Source organism: Equus caballus, chromosome 4 (assembly GCF_041296265.1).
Source record: "Equus caballus isolate H_3958 breed thoroughbred chromosome 4, TB-T2T, whole genome shotgun sequence".
Lineage (NCBI taxonomy): Eukaryota > Metazoa > Chordata > Mammalia > Perissodactyla > Equidae > Equus > Equus caballus.
This window is the reverse complement of record NC_091687.1, coordinates 109,211,249-109,236,850: the sequence shown is the minus strand read 5'-3', so window position 1 is coordinate 109,236,850 and position 25,602 is coordinate 109,211,249. Positions and strand designations below refer to the sequence as shown.

At 45.1% G+C, this 25,602-nt stretch overlaps 1 protein-coding gene across 3 annotated transcripts in view; it reads right to left on the bottom strand.

Moving 5' to 3' along the window:
- Positions 1-25,602, bottom strand: part of DPP6 (dipeptidyl peptidase like 6) — a 986,698-nt gene that overhangs the window by 874,433 nt on the left and 86,663 nt on the right. The window contains exon 1 of one of the 3 annotated variants that reach the window (XM_070265306.1): positions 10,915-11,665. The exons of 1 other annotated variant lie outside the window; for it this stretch is intronic. In XM_070265306.1, coding sequence (XP_070121407.1) covers positions 10,915-10,965 — 51 coding nt within the window. In that variant the 5' untranslated portion in view covers positions 10,966-11,665. Of the gene's footprint in view, positions 1-10,914; positions 11,666-25,602 lie in introns of those variants that run through there. One more of the 3 variants, XM_070265308.1, reaches the window with a different exon arrangement.

Sequence of the window (25,602 nt, the reverse complement as noted above, 5' to 3'; positions counted from 1 at the left end):
CCTCTCTTCTTATGTAACAACGAATCGCCAGCAAGATTTCATGAAGCCGACTTCGCAAAATGCAAAAAAGTACTTTATTAGAGTGAGGATATCAGAGTAAAATGTACATACAAATCAGCAAGGCCCAAGAAATATGGCCATTATTTTCGAGGTGATTGCACACTTGGATGGCTTGTAAGTCGGGAAGACCTTGGATTCTGGTAGAAATAATGGTGATTTCCATCACTGGTGTTTTCTGGCAGCCCCTGTTTGCCGATCAACACTGCTCTCTGTGGAAGGCCTGTGATACCTACAAGTGAGGACAGCCTCTGTCCTTCCCGCTCGGGCCGGTGACCAGCAGTTCCCAAAGGCTCTGTTCAGATTTTCCAGCCGGTTTCAACTTTCTGACAGATCCATCCTGCTTTTCAACGCTCCTGGCTTCACATCCTCCCGTTACTTGCCTTGGCATTATCTTTCCTTCATTGTTCCTGACCCGCCCAGCTCTTGCAGACCATCCGTTTTCTGCTCTGTGCTGCAGTTTTCTCTCAGTTCACCAGTGCAAAATTTGGTGTTATAAATCTTTAGGGAATATTAGAATTTTCACTGTGTTTTCTCTGCAATTTGCATTTGACTTTCCAGTGCCATGCAAACGTGGCCGAGATGCTTGACACCCTTCTGTAAAGTTCTACCGGCCCCAAGGAACAGTGCTCCACAGACCCAGAGCTCCCGCTGGTGGAGGCTGTGGTGAGCACAGCACGCTCTCCTCTGGAGTTCCCAGGGAAGTCAGGGGTCTCCACACATATCTGGACCAAGGGCACCCTGGAAGCTGCTCCTGTGGCCTGGGGTGCTGTCAAAAGTGTAGGTGGCTTTCATCTCCTGATGTTACTCTTGCCTGATCACGCTCCTTCTGGCTCCTTTTCGCTGCCTTCCTAGGAGGTCCTAGGGCAGATAACCTTTTGTCAGGGCGTGATATATTTCTCAAGGAACAAAGAGGTCGATTATAAGCCATTGGAGTTGCTTGTTTCCAGGTGAGGTTGAATACTTCATATACATCAAACGGAAAGAGATGGATTCCAGAAGGCGCACCTTCTATCAGCCAGACTGAAAGAACACCTGCTCTGCGGCGGGCTCAGGACGGCCGGCCGGTTTTGCAGGGACTGCTTCTACCTCCCCCAGAAGCCAGCCTAAGCCAGTCACGCGTGCGCTGACCTTCCGTGGGTGAGTCTCAGTCTTATGCTTTCTGGATGTTTTCATAAGAGATTAGTCTGCATTCTGAAATGCCGCCTATGCTGTCTATGTCCGGAACTTAACCCCAGCTCTGTAAGTTAATCTTTAAACTTTTGCTTACGGTGTCCCTAAACAGATGAAAAATAAATAACAACAACAACATAAAATGGGGAGAAACTTGTGGAAGCTGAGAAATTGAAAAAGACAGCAATGTTGGATGAAAATAAGATGTCTCCAATTGTTAAACTCATAGTTACTCCAATGGAACTTGTAAATAAGTACAAGGAAATGGAGATACTTCTCCTGGAAAAGATACCATGAGGGGGCCACGTGACAGCTGTCTGAACTTATTGGAAAGGTTGGATTGTCGTGCGAAATAGGGATTACACTGACTTGATGTAGTTAAAAGGCTTAGAGCTGGGACTGCGGGAAGTTTCAGGAAGGTACATTTCATGTGGAAAGACAAGAAACCCCATTCTAAATAGAACCCGTCCACAATGGCAGAGTGTCCGGTCTCCAGATGTGTTACAGAAAAGGCTGGGAATCCTACAAGTATAGAGCATTAGAAGAGATGTTGCTCTAGATGATGTCTAGATTCTCTTCCATCTTTCAGGCTCTATGTTTCCTTCTAGTTGTGATTGGAAAGAAGAGGATTTCTGAAAGAATATGTAGTAGATTGCAAAGAACCAGGCTCAGGAGCGGGTCAGGAGCTGAGCTCCCAGCTCCCTCCTGCTGAATAATCTCTACAAGTCTTAGCTGTTTCAACCATAAAAGAGAAATAATATTTGTCCTGTCGACACAATGGGTTGTTCTAATATAATAAAATAGTGTATTGAAATTACAGTATAATCTGTAAAGGTGCTATGCAAACTGTAAGTTATTAACATAATTAGGTTTGAAATGAAAGAGTGGGGATCTTAAAAATATCAGCACAATCTACAGAGTCATAGGAAGAGGAATAGCAAAAAAAATCCTCTTATAGAAAGCGTGCTCAGGATTTGATTTGGTCTGATAACCAGAGATTTCTGGGAAACTAGTATTTAACCAAAAAATCTTTGGTTTTCTGTTATAAATAATTATATTTTTTATATGTGTTAATGTCTTTTTTTTTTTTCGCCTGAGCATAGAGAATCTAGTCCATAATTGAATCCATTTTGTAAGAATGAGAGAACTTTGGCTTGAAGAGCATTACTTCTCATTCCCCAAAAACGCAGGATGAAAAGGTATAGAAAATTGAGCTGGGTGTCTATGGAAGCAAGGACGTACCCTAGAAGTTTCATTTTAGCTTCAAGTAGTGGAATCAGATGGAACTGATAGTCTGGTTTACTCAAGTTCACAGTTCGGTTACTATCAACAAAGGTTTTACTACATGTTGTTTATACCTAACCCAAACAATAAAATGAGAATCATTTGAACTGAAATTATATGTTGCTTTATAAGGGCATCAGCCTAGTAGGCTGGGAAATAAGAGAGAGGAAAATCTTACTTTTCAAATACTATTATCATGAAGCAAATATGATCAACCCTAGGCTTCTCCCCACGGCAAAACTGATTCATACTCCACCCTCATCTGGTGCATTGCCAACCAGGTCTTGCGGCTGGGCTGGCTGGCCAGCAATTCCTTTTCATTTTCACAGATGAGTAACGCCCACTGGAAACTAGAGCGTCCTTGGCACTACTGTTTCATTACAGTGTGGTTATTTTTTTTTAATAGGTAAGGAAGTCAAGTAATCAAGGTGATCGTGCCCGCAGCAGCTGTCATCCAACAAATCTGCAGCTATGCCCAACAGTGCTGCCAGCATTTTGCCTCTGACAAGTGTGTGCATCACACAGCGTGTGCATAGACACATACACTCCCAGCTGCACACATACAGCTCTGCCTGAGTCATCAAGGCTTGTGGAATGACTGCTCTACATTTACTGACTTATTGGCATATAAATTTATGCCATCTATTTTCTTTGCCTGGAAACAGTGACACACTGCAAGACAGACTAGTGAGCTAAGAGATGCCACATAAGTCAGTGCAGGAGAAATTATAATACCAACAAAATACTTGTTCTGGGCTGGAAGATTACTTCTCAAACGCGTCCTCAGGTCAATATCGAAGAGACAACAACAAAGCTACCTGGGCTGGGGAGAGGGACTTCCGGGAAAATCAACCTACTCAAATCCCAGAGCTTACACGTGAGGAAACAGAGGTCCAGGGAGCTGCCTGCAGAGGCCACTCAGAGAGCTGATGGCAAATGCCAGAGTCTCTCCTGTTGGTCCAGAAGCTATGTTCTCTCTTTACCAAACTTGTTTCTACTTGCTTCATTTGGTTTGAAATACATTTTCAGGTGGATCACAGACAAATAACAGAGTATCTTGCAGTCAAAAGCCTTGTCTTCTCAGGTGTGAAGAGGGAGAGAAGGAGAACTGAGCTTCTTGCACCATTCCCATTTCTCCCCATCCCCAGTTGGACCGAGGTTAGAAACCTGCGTTAAAGACACAGCCTGTTTCCTCAGCTTTCGACTACTCTTTCGTCGCTCTCCCTTGTGCTTCGCCTCATCTCTCTCCTTATTCTGCGATCTTTACCTATCTTTCCACGCATTCTGCTTCCTCCATAACCCATGACACCAGACGTGGCTGTGCCTTTCCACGAACCACAAGGGCTTCTTAGAAATGGTAGGATCATTTCCCTAGGCTTTGATAACAATGTTTACTTAAAAACTTGCCCTCTAATCCACTGGTTATCCATCTCGCCTGCAGAAAAGAAATACTATTAAACATATTAACGCCCAGGCTGCAATTCAGAGTAGCTACATCAGAATGCCCTGTGTGTGTGTTTGTGTGTGCTGGGGTGTGTGGTGTGGATAGCTCAAAGCTATCCCTTATTAGCTACTAAAGTTCCTCTGGTGATTTAAACATGGAGCAAGACTGAGAAACTCTGCCCTCAACCAACCATTCTCAACTCTGCCTGCCCATAGGATCAGCTGAGGTCCCTGGATTTTCTAAAACCTCCGTGATGATTGTATTGTCCAGCCATTGCTGCAACCCACTGCCTGAGGTGGGTTTTTAGATCTTCCACCTCTTGAATGGAACCCTTTCCCCATCCTCACAGGAAGCCACAATGGGAAAGGGGAATTCCGATTGCTTCTGACGTCTGTACTCTTAGCTCAGTTTGTACACATGTCCTATCAGGTCTAGGACGTGCTCCTTCTTGGGTTCTAAAATGCAGTCCTCTTAATAATACAATTGGCTCCCATAACCAAAAGAGGTCACAAAATTCTCCTCATCACTGAATTTATTTTAAAGTAATGAAGAGAAAAGAAGAAATGGGTCTGGAGTGAATCTATTTATCTCCCAAAATAAAAAGGGTATTGAGGCAGTTGTCATTTAACTGTGATATTGTGATTTATTAGAAATACATAGTTTGGTCTTTGTCCACGTTTCCTGGCTTACAGATCCCCAAACCCTTGGAATTTCCCAAATGATAGGAGCAATGGAAGCATCTTTTGTTATAATATTTGGTCTTTGGTCCTCAGTTCCTGAAATATCTTCAGAGCCATAAAGGTAAAATGAGTGCCTTGATTCATAACAAGCCCCTTTAAATGACAACTGAGTTTATGTCAACGAGGTGACTTTTGGAAATCCCCTAAGGATGACGGACTGGTTGCCAGGGGAACCGACCATGATTAAAGAGTTGGAACTTTCAGTCCCATGCCCTGACCTCTGGAGAGGAGAGAGGAGCTGGAGGTTGAATCAATCACCAATGGACAATGATTTAATCAATCATGCCTATGTAATGGAGCCTCCATAAAAACCCAAAAGAATGGGGTTTGGAGAGCTTCCAGGCTGGTGAACCAGAATGCATCCAAGGTGGCACACCTCAAACTTCACGGAGCCAGAAGTGTGGGACCCTTCAGGACCTTGCCCTATGTATCTCTTCATCTGGCTATTCATTCATATCCTTTAATATCCTTTGTAATAAACTGGTAATCTAGTAAGTAAACTGGTTTCCTGAGTTTTGTGAGCCATTCTAGCAAATTAATCGAACCCAAGGAGAGGTTGTAGGAGCCTCTGATTTCCCGCCAATCTCTCAGAATCACAGAAGCACCTAGACTTGAGACTGGCATCTGAAGTGGAGGTTGTCTTGTAAGCCTTAACCTGTGGGATCTGAAGCTAGGTACAGGTAGATAGTGTCGGAACTGAGCTGAATTGTAGGACACCCAGCTGGTGTCAGAGAAGTGCTTGGTGGTGTTGAAAGAAACCACATATAGTAACCCCTAAAGTGAGCAGAAGCTCCAATTTTATTGTAGTTGTTAAGTTGAAAATACTCTATGCATGGAATTATCTCTCCTGTTATCTGATGCATTTGAACTAGAAGGAGTTCTTCTTAGAGTAAAAGAAAGAAATGTACAACTAAAATCATGGACTTTTCTCACAAAAGCAGTCTATGGTAAGCACAGAAATGAACACCTGTCCAACTATTTAGCACATTCCTCCACTTGCGTGCTCAGTGTCCATAGCACATGACCATAGATGAACAAAAGATGCTAATATTTCAAAACGCACCACACCTCTTAGTAATAACACAGGAAGTTCCAAGTCCAAAGGATGCATAAGTTTGGAGTAACATCAGTAGCATCCAGGAAAGGTCACAGAAAAGAGAGAAATGACTACAGTACAGGAAAAGGCCAACTTAGCGTATTTACACGTCCAAACACCAAGCCATGAAGTAAAGCCCTGCACGGGCCTCAGCAAAGATGGGACAGCCCTGCACACCAAACTTTTATTTAAGACATTTTTTTTTTTTTTTTTTTTAAAGATTTTATTTTTTCCTTTTTCTCCCCAAAGCCCCCCAGTACATAGTTGTGTATTCTTCGTTGTGGGTCCTTCTAGTTGTGGCATGTGGGACGCTGCCTCAGCGTGGTCTGATGAGCAGTGCCATGTCCGCGCCCAGGATTCGAACTGACGAAACACTGGGCCGCCTGCAGCGGAGCGCACGAACTTAACCACTCGGCCACGGGGCCAGCCCCCCTATTTAAGACATTTTATAAAACATCCTGGCTGATCGTCCCTTTCTGGGTTTAGGAACTTCTTCCTGGAAATTTTAGCAACTTTGTGTATCTTTTATCAGCAGTTAATGTGTGTAAAGTCTTCTCGATCCTGTGAGAGAGGCGTATGAAATGGCCCTGTGCCCTGCCCTTTTTCCTGCAGAGGTGGGATTAATCAGTATTTGGAGAGGAGTCCAGTTACAGAGTTGACGATTTTAAGAAAGGATGTTGAACAACTAGGAAGTAGAGAAAGAGCAACATAGATATTGCACCTCTGGGACACAGTGATGACTCTCAAAAACCTGTGACCTTAGAAGTAATTTGGGGGGGGCCGGCCCAGTGGCTAAGTGGTTAAGTTTGCATGGTCCACTTCAGCAGCCCAGGGTTTCGCCGGTTCAGATCCTGGGCGCGGACATGGCACCACTCATCAGGCCATGCTGAGGCAGCATCCCACATGCCACAACTAGAAGGACTCACAACTAAAATATACAGCTATGTGTTGGGGGGATTTGGGGACAAGAAGAAAAAAAATAATTGGCAACAGATGTTAGCTCAGGACCAGCCCAAAAAAAAAAAGTAATTTTTGGAACTCATTTCAAGAAGGCAAATTCTCCCCCAAATACATGTTACAATACTCACATTTAGAACCAACACCATGGCTTTTATGTCACCATGCTGCCAATTGTATAAGGAAGCAAGAGTAGCATTTCCAATTATCCTCAGACAGAGGGAAAATATTGCATCACGAAAGGCTGCACTCCTAAAAACCATCTCAAAAGTGTACGTTGCTGTTCCCAAGTAGTGCTCAACACCAGGAGGTCTGTGGGACACCAACTCCCATAACCTGTTTAGAAACCTCAAAGAGCCTCCCCTGCTCACCTGGGCTTATTACAGGCAGGGCATCGAGTAGGAAAGATGTCCTGTTGGATCTAACTGAATCAGTGAGACACTGAAATGGCCAGAAAGCAAACTCTTACTCTAGGCGGTTCAGATATGGGGTTTTTATTCAGCGCAGGAAGGGGAAGACAAGATCTGAAAAGTCCTAGGCTCATAATACCCAGATATATCCAATCAGTGACCAACACCCCCAAATCAGTTCCGGGGACTGCAGGAAAAAGTCAGCTTTCCCCATGCAGGGAATTTCCAGACAGCAACTTTCATTTCAAACCAACCCCAACCAACCATGAGATTCTCAAGCATCCCTGTGGCTTGAAGACCTCTGGTCCTCTGTGTCTATTTTCTGAACCTCTCCTGACAAAACTCTTGTCACCAAGCCTCCTTTTCCCACATGTACTTGTAGAGCCATCAACACACACCAAGGAAGGGGGAGGTCCTCCCATATGGCACGGGGCAGTCCCCAAGACTTTGATTTTTAACCAACCTTTACTCAATCTCCATGAAGCAACTTAATGTCTAGGAAAAGGTCATATGGACAGAGTGGGGGAATATAGCACGAAGTAATATCCTCTAGATAATAAAGTTTTCCATTGACCCTAGACTCTATTGCAAGAGGATTTGCCTTCTTAAAATAGCCCATTCAATTTAAACAGTTAAATAAGTAGGATATTAACATATTAGTGATAAAGGAAGATTGAGTTGAAAAATCATGCAAGTCAACCCCCACTATGAATTTTCAAATGTAGATTTTATGAAAATACAGTTATTTTTTTAAAATAATTTTTGTTCTGAGACAGTAGAAAAACCTCTTGATCTCTTTCTCCGTGTATCAAATTGCAGGTGGAATGTGGCATGCTTCGTCTGGGAGTTCTCACAATATTAGAAATAAAGTTTATGAACAATACTCTTCTCAAGCATTAAAACAGAAGTTGTGAACTGATTCCACTGATGTTATTTCTTTTACTCATTCATTAACCCAAAATAAGATTAGATAGTACAGCGTAACAATAAGTTTGTCTTCTGTTAATCATCTGCCTGCCATCAGTAATAAACCTCTACAGCAATGTGTGAGGAACAAAATATTTACTAAGATTTTATAAAAATAGATTTTTACTGAAGCAAGATGGCACAGCAAAGACGAGCCAGGGTGCTATTGGCACAGTTCTTGTAAACAATGGACCACAGGTCCAGGAGGGTCACACAGTGTGAACATAAGTAAGAAGAGACTGAATTAAAAAACAATTTATATGCATGGCTGTAACCGGATATGGTGCTTCTGTGGCCACTCGGGCAGTACCAAGCATCTCTGTTTTAAATATCAAACCTCAAATGTGGGTTCAGGCAGCTCAAAGAGCTCGAGTACCTGAACTGAGATGTGGTCTGTGTCTCGGCGTCTCTGCGTGTATGTCAATGCACTGACACGGTACAATGGAGCACCTTCTGCCGCTTTTCACAGCGGTAAGAGGAGCACATCATCCCGTCCTCATCTGGAATGTAAAATATCACCTGAATTCTAATCAAGCTGCCAGTGCAAAGAATTTGCCAGTCATCTAATCCGAGAGAGGCTGTGATTAGCAAGAGTCTTCCAAAACAACTGACGAAAAATTAGGGATTGGTGGGTCCCAGAATAATGATTTCAGTGCAGAATGATCACTTGGTTAAAGCTTTGGGGATTGAGTTGGGACATGAAAGTCAAACCATGAAGGTACAAACCAGACTGCAGAGTAATAATTATCAAGTTAAGAATCAATGGAACATTTAAAAGGGGTGCAAGTCTGTGTCTCATTTTTCTCTTAGGCCAATGGCTGATCCTACAAATATGATTAGGTGCTGCTGAATTCCGCGGGCTCAGTTCAATTTGTCCTAATTATACTTCTTAACAGCGACACAGAGGAGTGTCTACAGTGTGCACCACATGGCACGTCCTCATTGGGAGGATGAGTGAAAAAGGTGATTAGCATTCCTTTCATTCTTTATCTTCTGAAGTAAAGGCAGAGAGGGTGGTGGAGGGAAGACCTTAAAAGTTGTTCATAAAGATGTAACATAAAGATGTTGCTATGTCACAACATACCATCTGAGTTATGAGAAGAAACACTTATTTGATGAGTGAATCGATCATATATCATTATTATTATCAATATAATTAATTCAAATCCTTTCTTTCGCCTCAGTCCTAAATATGTAGGTTTTACAGTACATTATGGCATAATATAAAAGAGGAGTCATGGGTGTGGCTGGGAATTTAACTGGAAAACATTACTCTATACACATTTCTGCCCTGTTTACATAAGAACAACACAATGGCGAAAAAGAGAGTCAGAAAACCAGGGAAACAGAGGGATTTTCACAAACAGGCAATGATGTCAGCCACCGCGAGACCCCACACAGACTGATGAAGGCCCTTGAAAGAGGGGCTCATGGTCCGCGGTGGGGCCGGGGAGGGGGGTGCAAAATAGCTCCTCAAGGGCTATTGAGCCCCTAAGGGCTGTCTGGGATGGAGCTTCCCTCAGGCCAGAAGTCAGGTTCTGAACACACTGCGCTCCTTCCTCCGCCAGGCAACAGGTGTCTTCCTGTGGGTGTGGTTAAGCCGGCTGGGTGTTCAATTCGAATACATTTTTTTCATTTCTTTTCTCATTTTGTTTAGAGCAAATCTTCAAAATGGATCACGGAGTTATCTCAAACACCACCCCGCCCCGCCCCCCATCACCGGGACCCAACCCACCTGGTAAACAACTCTGGACCTGGCACCTTGAGAGAATTCCCGCATTTCCTGCTGTACCTTCAAAAGTAACACCGGCTCGGGGTCACCCCTCACAAAAAAGTACGAGCGACGGGCAACATAAACATAGACACCCTCCTCCCCATCATCCCACACCAACGCCTGAAGGGTTAAAACGTCACCCAAATAAATACGCACAGGCACACACGATTGCCACAGAACAAGATGGCAACCTCCTTGTCCTCGCCAGGAGCTTCCAGCACCCTCACCCCCTCGGCCCCAGCCCAGAGCTCAAGGAAACCGGACAGCAGGAGCGCCCGAGGCGGCGCGGGTCGCCGGGGAGCAGGCGAGGGGCTGGCTCGCAGGGGAGGCGGAACGCCGGGGTCCTCGAGTTAGCAAAGTTGTCGGTGCTAAGATGCGCCCTGGCCTGCAGCCCTGAGCCTCCCACCGGCCAGAGATGTTTCCCAGGCACACGGTGATCCGCCGGGACGAGGTGCCATCATTACGCCCGCTGGCACAGTCAACCTTTGGGGGCAGTCATCTTTCTCAAATCCGGGGAGCACGGCCCCGCCCGGTGGGCGGCCGCGGCCACGGTGGCAGCCGCCGGAGCAGAGCGACTGGCGCCCGTCCCGAGTGTACCAAAAGCTCGGCGAACCCCAACAGGTCCCGAGCTCCGCGACGCGCGGCCCGGAGGCTGGCGCGGACATGGGGGCCCTGTGGCCCTTTCGTGGGTCTGCTGGGGACTCGGACGGACGCGCGCGGCTGGCGAGGGCTGGTCCTCCGCCCCTTCCCCACCTCTCACACCCCACCCCTCGCCCAGGACACCAAGCCACATGCCCAAAGGAGAGGGACTGCGAAGCCGCAAAGTTGCATTTGCAGCTAAACAGCTGATCCTCCGCACCCTGGCAGCCGCCGGGTGGGTTCAGGTGGGAAGTGGCACGGGGAGCGCTGTCATTTCTGGGAGGTTCGGGACTCGCGACGACAGGATCCCCCGTCACCGCTCCTCACTGCGGGTCCTCCCAGCCCCCGAGCGCGCCTGGCCCACCAGCACTCACCATCACGTTCCCCTGCATTTTCGCCGTCTTAATCATCGCCTTTTCCTTCATTTTGCCCCAAGTCTGAGCCCGACTTCTGCCCAGGGAAGAGTAACTTAATCCATTGTCTCGGTGGTGATTAAAGTAGAGACTGGACTGGCCGATGTCTGGGTGGAGTTGGCTTTTGAAGAAAATTCAAATTCTTCCAGGTCTTCGGTTTCCCCACCTCCGCCCACCCCTGCCCCTCTTCTCTCCCAGGCGGCTCACAACAGCAGTCAACTCTTTTTGGCCGCCACCGGGAAAGAAAAATACAAAGCTGGAGGAAGGGTAGGGGGGTTACTGCTGCTTTAAACAAAAGCCGGGAACCTGGAGCGGGAGCCTGGAGCCGGGGAGGAGCGGAGGCTGTGAGCCGCGCGCGGCCAGGGCAGCTCCGACAGCGTGCGTGTCCGCCGGGCCCGCGGCAGCGCTCTGCCAGCGACAGCGGCGCCGGCGCGCGGGGCGCACGCGGGGACCCTGGCGGCGCGGGCCGCCTCGGGGGCTCCTCCGGCAGGCAGCGCGGGGGCAGCGGTCGCCGCACTTGTGCCTAAGGGCGGGGGCCCCGGCGGGGCGGCGGCGACGCCAGGGGCGGGCGTGTGTGTGCGTGAGCGTGTGTGGTGTGTGTGTGGTGTGTGTGTGTGTGTGCGCGCGCGCGTACACACCGGGTGCTCTGCCTGAACTGGGCTGGAGCGGGAAGGCTCGGGCTGCCTCAAGGTTAAGCGAGCCCACAGTGTTTGGGCAGAGCTGGGAGCCCCTCGGCAAACCCCCGCTCCTGGGGGAGACGCCCCTCCCGCGGGGCCGTGTGTGTGCGCGCGCGACCAACGCACGAGGGGTTTTACAAACAGGCACTACCGCGGTTTCCGCGGGTGCAGCCGCCGCCTCCCTCGCGGCGCTCACTGTGGATCGGCGGCGACTAGCTCCCGGCTGCGCCCGCCAGAGGGAAGGGAGAGGCCGGGCAGACCGGGCGCGGCTGTGCACGTCGGCCGCAAGTGTGGAGAAGCAGAGGGGGAAGCGGAGGGCCGGCGCGGGCTGGCAGCTCATAAATAATGTTGTTTCAGGTTACTATGGGACACACGTTCCGTCTCCATGGTTGCACTCCGGGCCCGCATCCGAATCTGCCGCCGCCGCAGCTCCACGGCACAGGGCACCTTTCTGCAGCGGCAGCTCCCGGCGCCGCCCGCACCGCCGCCCTCCGGCCGCACACCTGGCCCCCTAGGCGCCACTTCCTTGCGGGCCTTCGCCCCAGCCGCGACCCTTTGGGCGTCTTTGTTTCTTAGGATCTGATCCCGTCTGCTTCCTAGAGCCCAGCCTGGCGCCAAGGGGTCTACCCGGCTCCGGAGCCAGCGGGGCATTCGCCGGGGCTCAAACCCAGCTCCGATTCCCCGACCCAACCTCCACCCAGAGCGTCGGTTGCCCAGTGACCGCGCCCTGGGTTCCCCGATAGCCACTCCTGGGCGCTGCTCGGATTAATCATTCCCAACCGCGGGATCGCTCTCGGAACCACACACGGACGCGCGCTCCCGAGAGCGCGCACGCAGAATGTGGTCAAATTCCAGTGCGGACCGACCCCGACCGCTGGGAAGAGCAAACAGAGGATGTCTCCCCGCGCCGCAGCTCTCCTCCACCGGGGACCAGGCCGCTCCAAAAACGCCATTTGGAGCTGCTTCAACCGACATCGGGGCATCAGGCTTGAACTCACTGTCGTGTGTGTGTGTGTGTGTGTGTGAGAGTGTAAAGGCGCGCCCTCTCCTGGGGGCAGTGGAGAGAGGGAAGAGCCCAGAGGAGTTTGAAAAGCCTTTCCATTTTTTTATATTCACAAAAAATCTCTGGATGTAATAATGAATAAGAGGCCAGTTTGGAACTCACACTGAAGCAGAAAATTCTGAGCAATTGCAACAGTAATTATATGTAAATTACCCACAATACTTACATATGCATGCATATATTACACATTCTACATGCCAGCAGTTGGTTTACAGGTGAAAACTACTTGTCACCGATGATTTGGCTTAAGAGGTAGGTGGAAGAAATAGGTGAACCGAACCTGCATGCTGGAAAGGAAGCTTTTGAAGGAACGTGGGTTAGCATTTGCCTAGAAAGTGGCAGGCAGAAGACTAGCACTTTGTAGGTTTAAGAGGCACTCTCCTGTGTTAGGATTCTTAATGACAACTTTTCGCTAGAAATGAACCTTGGCACAGTTCATCCTTGTACTGTCGACTTTACGCTAAACCCAGCCCAAAGTGGACAAAAAATACTGCCAATCTTAATTCTGTTTTCAAGCAGCATTAAGATTTCTTTCTCTTCTTTATTTGAAGTGACGCTGATTCATTTGGAATCTTCTCTATTTTTCCCGCTAAGAATAGGCAGTTGGAACTGCTCCCTCACAACCTGCCTTTTCCTACCCTATCACCATATGATGGTGTAGGGAGGCAAAAGCAAGGAAACAGGACAAAAATATTTCTTTATCATGGCATTTTTGTAGCTTCCTTTAAATTATCTCTGGAAATGGAAAATGGAATAATATGGACTAAACTTTAAGTTAATAAATAAATAATTCTGTTGGTAGACTGAATGTTTTCTCCTGACTCTCCCCACAGCTATCAGCCAAAACTATTTGTCTGGGACACCTGTGTTCCTCTCTTCCTGCCTTGCCTGTGGCAGACAGACCCACAGAAAGGACAGGGCTAAACGCAGTTGTAAAGAGGGAATGTTGTACGGAATACAAGAGCAAAGCAACTCTGACTATTCAACAGTGACTCTTCACTCTTTGCAACTCATCTACTTTGAGCCATTGACTTACGGAATGCTGGGGAGAAAAAGAATGAAGGTCGATAAAGAGGGATCTGGGAGAAAGGAAGAAGCTAAGAGTATAAGAAAAAATGCTTAAAATAGGATTCTCAATTGCCGTATTAATTTAGGATATTAAATTTTATGAGAAATTAGGAAATATTTGAAGACGGCATGAGCATCAAAACCTCTATTGCCACCCCACGCCCATCCTCAAGATGGTTTTTGTGTGTGTGCTGTGTCACATTTATGCATGTGGGATGCAAATGTGGCCCTATACTTATCAATATGTGTTGGGTCATTTCTCTATTTTTGCAGTTGCGTTTCTAGCTCTTTCCAGTCCATAGAAGAGCATGTTTGCCTCACCATTTTCACCCTAGTGCTTCTGTTCCATCTGACCAGATAGGATCTGCCATGTTTCCTAGCACCCAGAGCTTGTGTACCTTTGTTTCACGTTGATTCATGGACATCTATTTAACTCTAGCAAGCTCTCTCCAAACCTGCTATAATGCAGCTGTTGGTTGTGTTCATCCTTCTGCTCCATCCTTAATTTATGTCTCTTTGGCATTAGCAACTATTTCAATTAAAGTAGTTTTGATTTCAGTTGGGACTTTTGGCAAAACGTTCAGTTTCACATTTGACATCAGGTAATATTTACAGCAGACGAATAGATTCATCATGTCATTTTATCAGTGCTCTTGTTACTTCTTACTAGAAGTTTAAGTCTACCCAGGTGACTTTCACTGTAGGGAAAGTCAACGTGGGAAATTTACAGTTTGTAAAAGCGAAAGTCAAGGTGGCTGAATTAGTCAGGGTTCTCCCGAGAAACAGAAGCAATAGGAAATATGTGTAAGTTTCTTATAAAGAATTGGCTCACGTGAATTTGGAGGCTGACACGTCCCAGGATCTGCAGTCAGGGCTGGAGACCCAGAAGAACCAAGGGCGTAAGTTCCAGTATAGAAGTCAACAGACTCAAGCCCCAAGGAGAGCTAATGTTTCTGTTGAGGCTGAAGGCAGGAAGACACCGGTATCCCAGCTCAGAGCAATCAGGTAGAGGAAGTTCCCCCTTACTCAGCTTCTGTGCCATGTGGGTCTTCAAAGGATTGGATGAGGCCCACCCACGTTAGGGAGGGCAGTCTGCTTTACTCAGTGTACTGATCCAAATGTTAATCTCATCCAAAAATATCCTCACAGACATACCCTGAACCATGTTTGACCAACTATCTGGGCGCCTCGTGGCCCAGTCAAGTGGACTCCTAAGATTAACCATCCCAGTACATAAGAAAAGAGACTGGTTATTCTTATCACAAACTATTCTTTTACTCACAGATTAATTCCTTACTGATGTTCTTTAAAATGTGGGCTTTCTTATTGCATTGAAAACATCATTAATTCTTTATAATTTGATTTGCCCATAAATTTTCAGGAAGATATCTCCTGGAAAGAAAATGAAATCTGTCAGTATTTATTTTATAAAATGCACAGGAATGATAACAACGGTTTGGAGAGAAGATTTAGGAATTAAACAAAATAAATTATGTAGTGACAGTAATTACATGCCAAGCACAGTGATTTTCTTATAGGAAAAAGTCTTCATCCTCAAAAAGTTCACAGTGTCTGGTGGGAGACATCAAAATTAACAATATTGACAACGACAATATTAAGAATACGAATATGATACAGGAATAGAAATGAGAGGGCTTGTGGAGTGTTTGGGCAAATATCAGAGAAAGCTAAAACCAGAGGTGACAGCTGACATACATCTCAGAGGAACAATATAAATTTAGCCACTAGGGACACGGAGGCAGGGGGAAGGAGGACCAGCAGAGGACGCTCACGAGGAGTTCAGACTGCCGACACACAGAGCAGGAAGGTGGAGCTGAGGTGGAAATACGCATTGAGACCAGCAGTGGAAGCCCTGTCAGTCTCCTATTGGAATCTCCTGTTGGAAATGAAGTGCGAGGCCAAGGCCCCCAAGTAGAGAATGACATAGCCACATTCATATGCTGAAAGCAGGAAGGTCTTCTCCTCTACTCTACTCTCTGAAGGCCAAGAGGCAAGGCAATTCGGAAGCTCCTGCAGGAATGTTGAGTAGGAACAAGGGTGTGGACATTGTGGCAGGTAGTTTGGGCGAGAGAAGAGTCATTTATGGATCATCCATGTAAAACTAGTAAGCCCAGTGTCACCTCAGCTTGCATCTGACACGTTTCTCAACTGTTCCTTGCCTGCCATGCATTGGCACATTGCCAAGAGATGGAAACTAGATTTAACATCAACTCAGTGATAACATAACATTAAAATTGCTATGTTGGCCACTTCAGCACTGACCTTTCTTATAGCTAGAACAGCACTCCTAATAACTTAATACACATATTTATTTACATGTCTGTCTCCCCGTACCAGGACATATGCTGTCATGATTTTCTTTGCATCCTCATGCTCTCAAACTGTGGCTGATAAAGATAGGTGTTCAATACATGTTTCTTGAACAAATGAAGCAATGAATGAAGGGACATTTGTGCCACTGTCTCTCTTCCAAGAATTGACACCATACAACCTCCTAATCAATCTCTTTTTAAACCTAAGCACATTGCTCTATTGATGAAAATTATATCAGAGAAGTCCCAACTGTACACATAAACAACCCTCCAAATTTAAGTAGAAGACCTGTAATCTTTGGCAATGTTTCACTTCTCCAGAGTAGACCAAGAGTCAGGAAATTAAGTTAACTCCTATCTCTGGCCTCGCTCAGTTTAACAGGTTATTTCCTTGGTCCACTGAAATCACAAACTTCTCAGGAATGCGTTAATTCTCACCCAGTCCTTTAGCTTAGATTGGCCACAGCAGTCTTCTATTTCAGCTAATAGACTTCTATGGACCAAAATACATATGGGCCAGGGTCTGTCTTGCCCCCTCACACCTTGTCTCTGAACATTAGTGGGTGTGTTCTGCTGTCCACCCAGTTTACACGTGGAGGAACAAAGGATGAGAACCTGGCTTGCTTAGCCCCGGCCATGCCTCACTTCTTCAACATTCTAGGACAACACCGCATCTGTTTCAACTACTCAGCTAATACTGCCTCCTTATTCTAATCGGTTGGTTAGGACCTCTAGCCTACTGCAATATTTTGTTGGTGTTAAGTACCTTTTTAAGGAAGTGTAAGAAGTATTAAACTATTGATAGCTCTTTTATACATACGAATATCCATATCAAGAAGCTTTGTAAATAAGCAAATTATTGGAAAATATAAGCAGTTAAATGTGTGAGAATCCTATTATCTTTAGGCAATGTGAAATTCCTTTACATAATATTTCTATTTCACAGAATCAGCAGAGCAGAATATATATTTTAGGTTCCTGTGGAATCTTTTATAGAAGAGAAATGGCCTAACACTTACGGACTGAAAGTAATGGACACAGAAAATGTATTTAGGCAAAGAGAGGTATTTTAATTTGCTCATAAGATTATTCAGCCAGTTCAGGCACAGAGCTGGGAACATACAGACCTCTTGACTCTGCCAGGCTGCTTTCCACTGAGCCTGAGATTATCTACGCCCAGAAAGGAATGAAAACCTGAATAATTGTCAGTAGACTGACATCGTCTCAGTAATCAAGAAGAGTAAACCCTGCATGTTCTGGAGTTGCAAGCCATATTGCAAACCTATGGCTGAGGCATATACTCAACACACATGATTTCTTCCCTGCTAAAAATGCTACAAGCATATATTTTTAAAAATATAAGTTTGACTCTTGTTTTTCTACAAAAATAATCTCAAAGCCATTTTACGCCCACTACAATTGCTATAATAAAAATGTATTTTTTCTCATATTGATTTGTATGACTTTTTTTGCATTAAGAAAACTGACCCTTGATGATATGTATTTTAAGTAACATGTTACTCATTTGTTGTTTAGCTCCAAGCATCTATAATTGTATAATTTAAAAAAATATATTCAAGGGGGCTGGCCCCGTGGCTGAGTGGTTAAGTTCGTGAGCTCCGCTGCAGGCGGCCCAGTGTCTCTTCCCCCAGTTCCTGACACAGAGCCCCTAAAACCTTTGTAATTTCCTCAGTGATAGGGGCACTAAGAGCATCTTTTGTTCCAATATTGTTCTTTAACCCCAGTTCCCGACACGGGGCTCCTAGATCCCTGAGGATTTCCTGGGTGTTGGGAGCATCTTTTGTCCTAACGAGGGGACTCTTGGTGGGCGCCTGGAGAGCTTCACCCTGGGGGCTGGTCCCCAGAAAGACCAAGCCATGATTAGAAACTTAGAACTTTCAGCTGCACCCCTAAGCTCTGGGGAGAGGTGAGAGAATAGAGACTGAGTTAATAACCCATCATGCCTAGTTGATGAAGCCCCCACAGAAAACCTCTAATGGAAGGGGTTTGGAGAGCTTTCAGGTTGATGAACCCATGGAGGTCCCAGGAGGGTGTTGTTCCTGGAGAGGGCATGGAAGCTCTGTGCCCCTCCCCCGTATGTACCTCTTCATCTGGCTATCCATCTGTGTCCTTTATCATATCTTTTATAATAAATGAGTAAATGTAAGTAAATTGTCTCCCTGAGTTCTGTGAGCCATTATACCAAATTATTAAACCTGAAAAGGGGCTCATGGACACCCAATTTGTAGTCAAGATGGACAGAAGTGTAGGTAGCCTGGGGACCCAGCACTTGCAGATTGGCATCTGAAGTGGGGGCAGTCTGGTAGCACTGAACCCTTCACCTATGGTGTCCATGCCACCTCCAGTAGCTAATGTCAGAATTGAAGTGAATTGTAGCACACGCAGTTGGTGTCCAGAGAGTGGGAGAATTGGTTGGTGTGGGCCTTTTCTCTAAAGAATTGCTACCACCAAATTGTCCTTTGGGATATGCCATCCATCTACGTTGAAGAGTTCAATAAAAAAGGAGTCCCTGTGAAACCAGTTGAATGATGTCATCAACTGCTTTTTCCCTAACATTGCCACGCTGTCCCTTTCAACAAGTAAACTCTTTGTCTCAGTCCTGGAAGGAGATTTGCACTGCCTGACCAAGATGTATATTTTCGCCTTGTGGATGTTGTACATGGTGCCGCTGACTGCATCTCCCTCAGCTGTGTAGGACGCAGAGCTCATTGCAGAAGGCTCCAGGCCATGTGCTTTGTCGTCAAACCCAGCGCCTGGCTTCTTAGTTTCCAAACTCCTATTTACCCTTCACCAAAACTTCCTTCCTTATCCTATCTGACAGTGCAGTTTTCAGAATGATATGCATCTTTTGGACATGCTAGGTGCATTAGAGGATAATAGTATGTATGAGTAATCAATTACCATTTATATTAATCCATTAGCCAGATATGTCTTACTTAGAGAGCGTAGCTATGCAGAAAGTTTTAATTTTGAGACTGCAAATTGTGGTAACTACAATTTGCAATATTTTTACAGCAGGGACCCCATTTTTATACATATAAATTATAAATATGTTCACAGTTTATGATAACTATCAATGTTAATAATATTAATCCCACTGCCTTGAATTTATATAAAGTGTTTTCTTTTAATACAGAAAATTAATCAATCTAGAAGTTTCTCACAGTCTACATATGATTCAAAAAGAAACATTATCTGTGATAACTGACTGGGAACATTTAGCAAGTGGTAAAATAGCTGGAGAGGCCATAATTTCCAGGTCTGATATGGGAAGGATAATAAAAATGCAATTTTGTAACACCTGCTACTTTACTAAGCACCTCAGGAATGCTTTTGAAAATTAACATACTCTACATAATTAAAATGGGTAAGTGTAGGCACAGAGCGTTAACGTCTCTCTCCCCTGCTTTGTTTGAATGTTCGGTGTGAGTTTGAGTATGTATAAGCCAAAGGTTAAAGTGTCAGCCATTCTGGGTGGGGAGAAAAGAACGGAATGAGGTAGAATATTCTCTAACTAGCTTAGAAGCCACAGAAACAATGACAAGGGTGAGGTTGAAAGAACAACAGAAATGCCAGGGCAGAAAGTAGAAGGCGCACTCTCTCAGGAAAAGGAGGGAAGCATAATAAAGGGACCTTTTCTAAAGGTGTAGTCAAGATTTGGGAAAGTCAGCCAAGGATGGTGCAGGACCTGGGGCTAGTAACTGGGAGCCATTCCCCATCCTAGGCTTGAAGGGCTGGAGGAGGGGAGCAGCGACAGACCCCAGGAAGGGAAACTGTATGCCCAGGCTGCCTGCCAAAAGCTATGGTCTTCAGTTCAGGGAATTGGGTCGGGGAGGAAATGCTCTGACTCCTGCCCTCTGCCCTCCACCTCCCACCTGCGCCTCCCATGGCCAAACCCAGTCAGAAGCCACAGGAAGGATGCCGTCCATGCCAGTCAGCCTGCTGCGGCTGGGAGAGTGGAGAAGGTGAGGAGGCACCAGAGGGTGAGGTGGGTGCCTTGTACAGCCCCACATCTCCCAACACAGTGGAGATTCCCCCAGCTGACGGATTTAACTCTTTGAGAGTCAGTCCTTTAGAGTGAAATAGGGGTCCACTTTCAAAAATCTAAATACACTGGAATAGATGGGGCAATCTTTGGCTAGAATAACAATCATAGTTTGTATAGTGAAAAGGACCATAATAACAGCAGCCTTTATTTAGTGATAATTATGGAATGGACACACCCTCAGTGCTTTCGTGCATTAGATAACTTAGCCCCAGCACAACCCTGTTCAGCAGGTCCACGGGGCTCCACGGTGCAGATGGTAAACAGCACTGGTGGTCCTATCACTCATTAATGGCAGCACAGAACTGAAAGATCAGATAGATGTTTGTCTCAGAGTGTCCGTCCCAGCCAGCTCAGAGCACTGATTTCAGTTCTTGTGTGGGATTTTGTTCATTATTATAACTTCTTATTTTCTGATCTATTCTATGGACGTATTCTCATTTTTGTGGGCCACATTTCCAAATTAAAGATTCAGCCTACTAGAGAAATGCTGAAGACATATGCTCTACCCACAGAAGGCATTTATAGAGTTATGAATTTCTGAATGGCAAAGCAGTCATGGGGGTATAAATATCACTTCACTGCATCACCACACAGCCTGAGGCTGCCTTAATTGTCGCAGATAATGATAATTATATATTGCCTCCATTAACTCCACCATATCAAGCCACGTTCTTTCCCCTCACATTCAGCAACTCCTATGTTCAGAAAAGGAAATAAAAATCTCATCTTCATTAAACATCTCTGTTTAAAGCTGAAGGGAAAAAACAAGGTCTTCAAAGCAGCGTGTGGAGAATTACTGTGCCGGAGAGCGGTGGGTTTAACTCCTCTCACAGCAAGCTGGACATGTCCTCGCAGGCTGGGCTTTCAGAGGAGGCGAATGGTTCTGGGAACTACCCAACACATGAAGGACACAGTGGTTTGAAGCCTCTTGTGTAATCTGGGGGCGGCAGGGGTGGCACGGGGTATCACGGAAGAATTCACGAGAAGGAGGAGCACTGAGAGTGAGTCTTGGCAGGTCCACGCCTTCCCTGGAGAGAACAGTCTGCCAGCATCCCTGCCATCCCTTCCCACTGAGGACTGGCCCCCTCCCCTTGCTGCAGCGGGACCCACCCCCTGGCGTGACTTTTGAAAACTCGGGAATGAGAGCCTTGTTCCTGGTGGCTGCAGCATGTGTCCCACGTCTTCCTCACAAGTACAGTGACCACGCGTCTCTACACTTAATCAGTCCACTCTGAGTCAACTCAGTCTCTCTCAACTGATGGCATAGAAAGTTCTCTTGTCGTTTTCCAGCAAGAAGCGGAAGGAGAAGAAACAACAAAAAGTGGAAAAGCTGCCACTCAAGCCAGGCTGGTGGAGTCTCTCCTACCCTCTCCTTAGAAGATGTGTGTTAACGACTAATTAGAATGAGACGGAACAAGTGCATCAGTATGTAAATGAGGCTTGGAAAAAAAATCCCAGCATCACAATTTCAGAACTAGAGAGAACCCTGGAGTCGACTGAGAACTCAACCTATTTTTGTACAATGGATTTACTTCATGAACCAGTTCTTCATTTACACAAAGGACAACCCACCTTGACCACATCCAAATGATCACAGATTTCCAATATATGGTATTGTCCTTAATGAGGTTTTAGTACTATGCAGATCTGATCTGAATTATACCCGCAAGCCAAACATTACTAAAATCTTCATAGCCGTATCTTTATAAAAAAATATTCTAGATATGTGCCTATATGCTAAGCATCAAAATTAGTCTAGATTTAATATCTATTTTTCATTCTCTTTAGTTTAAGTGATGTCTTAATACTGCATGGACAGTGGATGCCAGCACCAGATGAGAAAAACATCATCCCAAGTGACTTAACATTCATAGTCTATCCCCAAACGTTATCCAGCAGAAGAATCATGGCTTTGTTCCAACGTCGCGGCTAGAAAGCAGCGCGCGGGGAGGCAGAGAGGACATTTTTCAAGTGGTAGAAACAGCTCCTTTCTGATAGAATTTTAGATTTTGTGTTGAGCTTAGCACTTTAAATATTGACTATAGCAAGTAGCACCAGCAGTTTTATACACACACACACACAGAATTTCTGAGTTCTAAGGACACACATCCTAATAATCTGATATTGGAATTATGTCCAATATTTTCTAAATAACGACTAAGGATTTTGTTTAACCTGTTTGAAAAGGAAAATGATTTTAAAAATTAGATGAAATCTTTAGTCTATTTTGTGACCTAAAAATGTGGTCTCGTAAGGAAACAAATTATTTCCACTTTTAAAATCTCCTTCACGACAAAAGGAATTAATTTAGAGAATGTATTATAATTTTCATCAATATTTTCTGCATTTGCAAAGTAAACAGAGAGAGGCAGGGAACCAGGTGATAGGAAGTCCAATGCTGTTTAGATGTTTTGTACGCAGTTGTGTTTTGGCATTTTCCGTGAAAGAAGTTCTGACTCCACAAAACACCCTGACTGTCTGGGGCCAATGACTGCACGTAGAGCTCATTCTGTGTGTTGCAGACTGATCCTCTGAATGGTCGCATTGTGTGCTCCCTTGAATTAAGGCACAGAGGCCTTGGTTATCTTGAAAATGGGATTTGGATGGTTACATAAAATGCCATTATTAGTCATTAACACTTGAGCTTAAATTAATTATTCTAATAAGTTAACAAACAGAGGTCCCTTGAGAATTGGCCATGGGCAGGTGTGTTTATATACGGGCTCAGAGGTAAGTGACAAACGCACAGCACACCACCCCTCAGGCAGGATCAGATGTGAATCCCTAGTGAATAATTCCTCTTCACTCAGAGTTACACTTAGGGCAGCTCTTCTCTTGCTCATATCCAGCACCCCAGATCTGTAGTACGATTTTCTTCATACATAATATTATGAATTGAATAACCTTGGCTTATTTAGGGGAAGAATATATCATCTGATCAACTCTAGACACTGTTGGGAAAGTAAGGATGTAAGTAAGAATGTTGAAAAATTAATAACCAAAATCATTAAAAAAATGTGACAAAGAAAATGGTATCAATCCAGAAAATGGCATGGGAAGTGTCATGGACTTTAAGGTGGTGGCCATGATCCCCACCTCCTGCTTTTCATGTGCTCATGTGACACCTTCCCCTCGAGTGTAGAGGCCCTGGGACTCTCTTCTAACCAGCGGAATATGGCAGAGGTGATGGGCTGAATGTGATCACACGTTTGTGACACGTTTGTGACCGCACTACAGAGACTGTGCCATTAGTCTTCCTAGCAGACTTGCTCCCTTCTTGCCTCGAACAAGCAAGCTGCCAAGGTGTGAGAGGTCATGCGGAGAGGGCCACATGGCAAAGAAGGTGACTTCCAGCTGACAGCCAGCAAGAAGCAGAGCCCCTCAGCCCAACAACCTACTAGGACCTGAATTCTGCCAGTGAGCTGGGAAGTGGACCCCTCCCCGGCGAACTCTCAGAGGAGACCAGGGCCACAGTGGACATCTGGATTGCAGGCTTGTGAGAGCCTGAGCAGAGGAGCCAGTAAGCTGTGTCTGGACTCCTGACTCACAGAAACTGTGAGAAAACAAACGTGTATTGTTTAAGCCACTAAGCATGGTAACGTTGTTACACAGCAATAGATAATAGCACTAAGAAGGGGAAACAGAAGCAGCTGGAAAGCACTGAAAGAAGAAAGCACAAAATTACACAGGAGGGCTATGTCCAAAAATAGTAACACTCCCACTAATTACTAACGCATCCAAATTTATCTATTAAATAACAGAGGTGTTCTAGTAAACAGAATACAAATTAATTTTGATTTTTAACTCAATATAAAAGACTTTAAAATGTTACAGGAGGGATGAAAATAAGGGTCTATAAAGAATATACCAAATAAATGCTAAGAAAGAGGAGAGAGGGGCAGTGCTGTTTCTACGGGACAAAGAGGAAGACAAAGTAAATAGTGGGATGCACGGGGAAGGATGTTTCATAGTGGTGATGAGAAGGATTCCCCAAGAACATTTAAAAAAGTCAGAATCCTGAATGTACGTGAAAGCACAGGATTGAAATACATGAAACAAAGGGGATAGGAAAACTGCCATTTCCAGCAAGATTGCTAAATAGACCTTTGGAAGAAACTTGACTTGTGCGGCATTTGAAAGGAAATGATAGATAAAATGTTAAATTGTTCTTTCTTTTAGAAAAAATGTGTGGCATAATAGGAGTCAAGTGGGAGAAAATTTAAGGGTTTATGGGACATCAGGAAAGGAGACAAGTCCTTATCCACAGCAGTCAGGGGTCAGTGGTGGGGTCTGACGGCTAGAGCCTGAGGCCTGAGTCAGGACGCAGCAATGACCCCAGTGGTGACCTGGGAGAGCCCCCTCTGCAGGTGGCCTGTGGGATAATTACCTGACTCAGCCTTAAAACTCCATGGAACATCCTAAGAAAGAAAAAATATATCTCTACTAATTATTCCTAACCACCTCTGGGTTAGAGCCTCTGTTCACGTTAATTGTGTGGCCCAAAGACATGAAGCCAAGCACAAACTTAAGGCAATCCAGTTTTGAATATGCCCCTATATTTTGGTTGAAGAAAATACAACAATTCTTCTGTGCAGGAATGCACTTAAATGCCCGTGCTCAAAGATTCCTATAGATAAAGTTCCAAAGAGGGGAAAATCTTACAAATAGAAAACAGCTGAAATAAACATAAAAAAATAAGCCATCATAAATTAAAATCAAAAGAAACAACTCTCCCCTATACATCAGAGCCCAAAACATGGAAGAGAATGGAATTATCAAATAAAGTGACTAGGCTAAATGTGTTTAAAAAAATAACTGAAAGCATGACAATAGAAAAAAACACTATCAAAACTGGCAGGCCAAATTAGAAAAATATCCAAAGAGAATGTATATAACTAAAAATGTAAAACACAAAAATAGAATCTTAAAGAATGGATATAACAAGATACAAAATATAGCCCAAGAGAGAGATCATGAACTGAAATACTGATTTGGATATTTCTGATTCTAGTAATGGTAAAGTAACTTATAACAAACTAACCTTGTAAATTCTGGGAAAAAATTTAAAAGTAACATAATTTGATGGTTCTAGAGAGTTCCTAAAAGTCGAGATAAGCTGAACCCCTGAAAGGAGAGAACTTCACTAAGTTAGAGCCCCGTTCCCACAGCTTTCCCCGAGCGACACTCTCCAGGATGTGGATGCAGCATGGTTAGAAAGAAAACAGAAAGCCCTGGGTTTATTGGCTTTGGGCCCAGGAGGAGAGAATTTGAGACGCCAGAGCACTGTAAACCCAGGTGGGAAATCTCAGAAATGAAGGAGTCACAGTGGGGAGGGGCCAAAGTCTGCATATAAAATCCCCACAAATGTTAACTGACTGACGACTTAGACAAGCATGTGGAAGACACCAAGTAGCCCAGTAGAAAGCAGCAGTTGGAAGG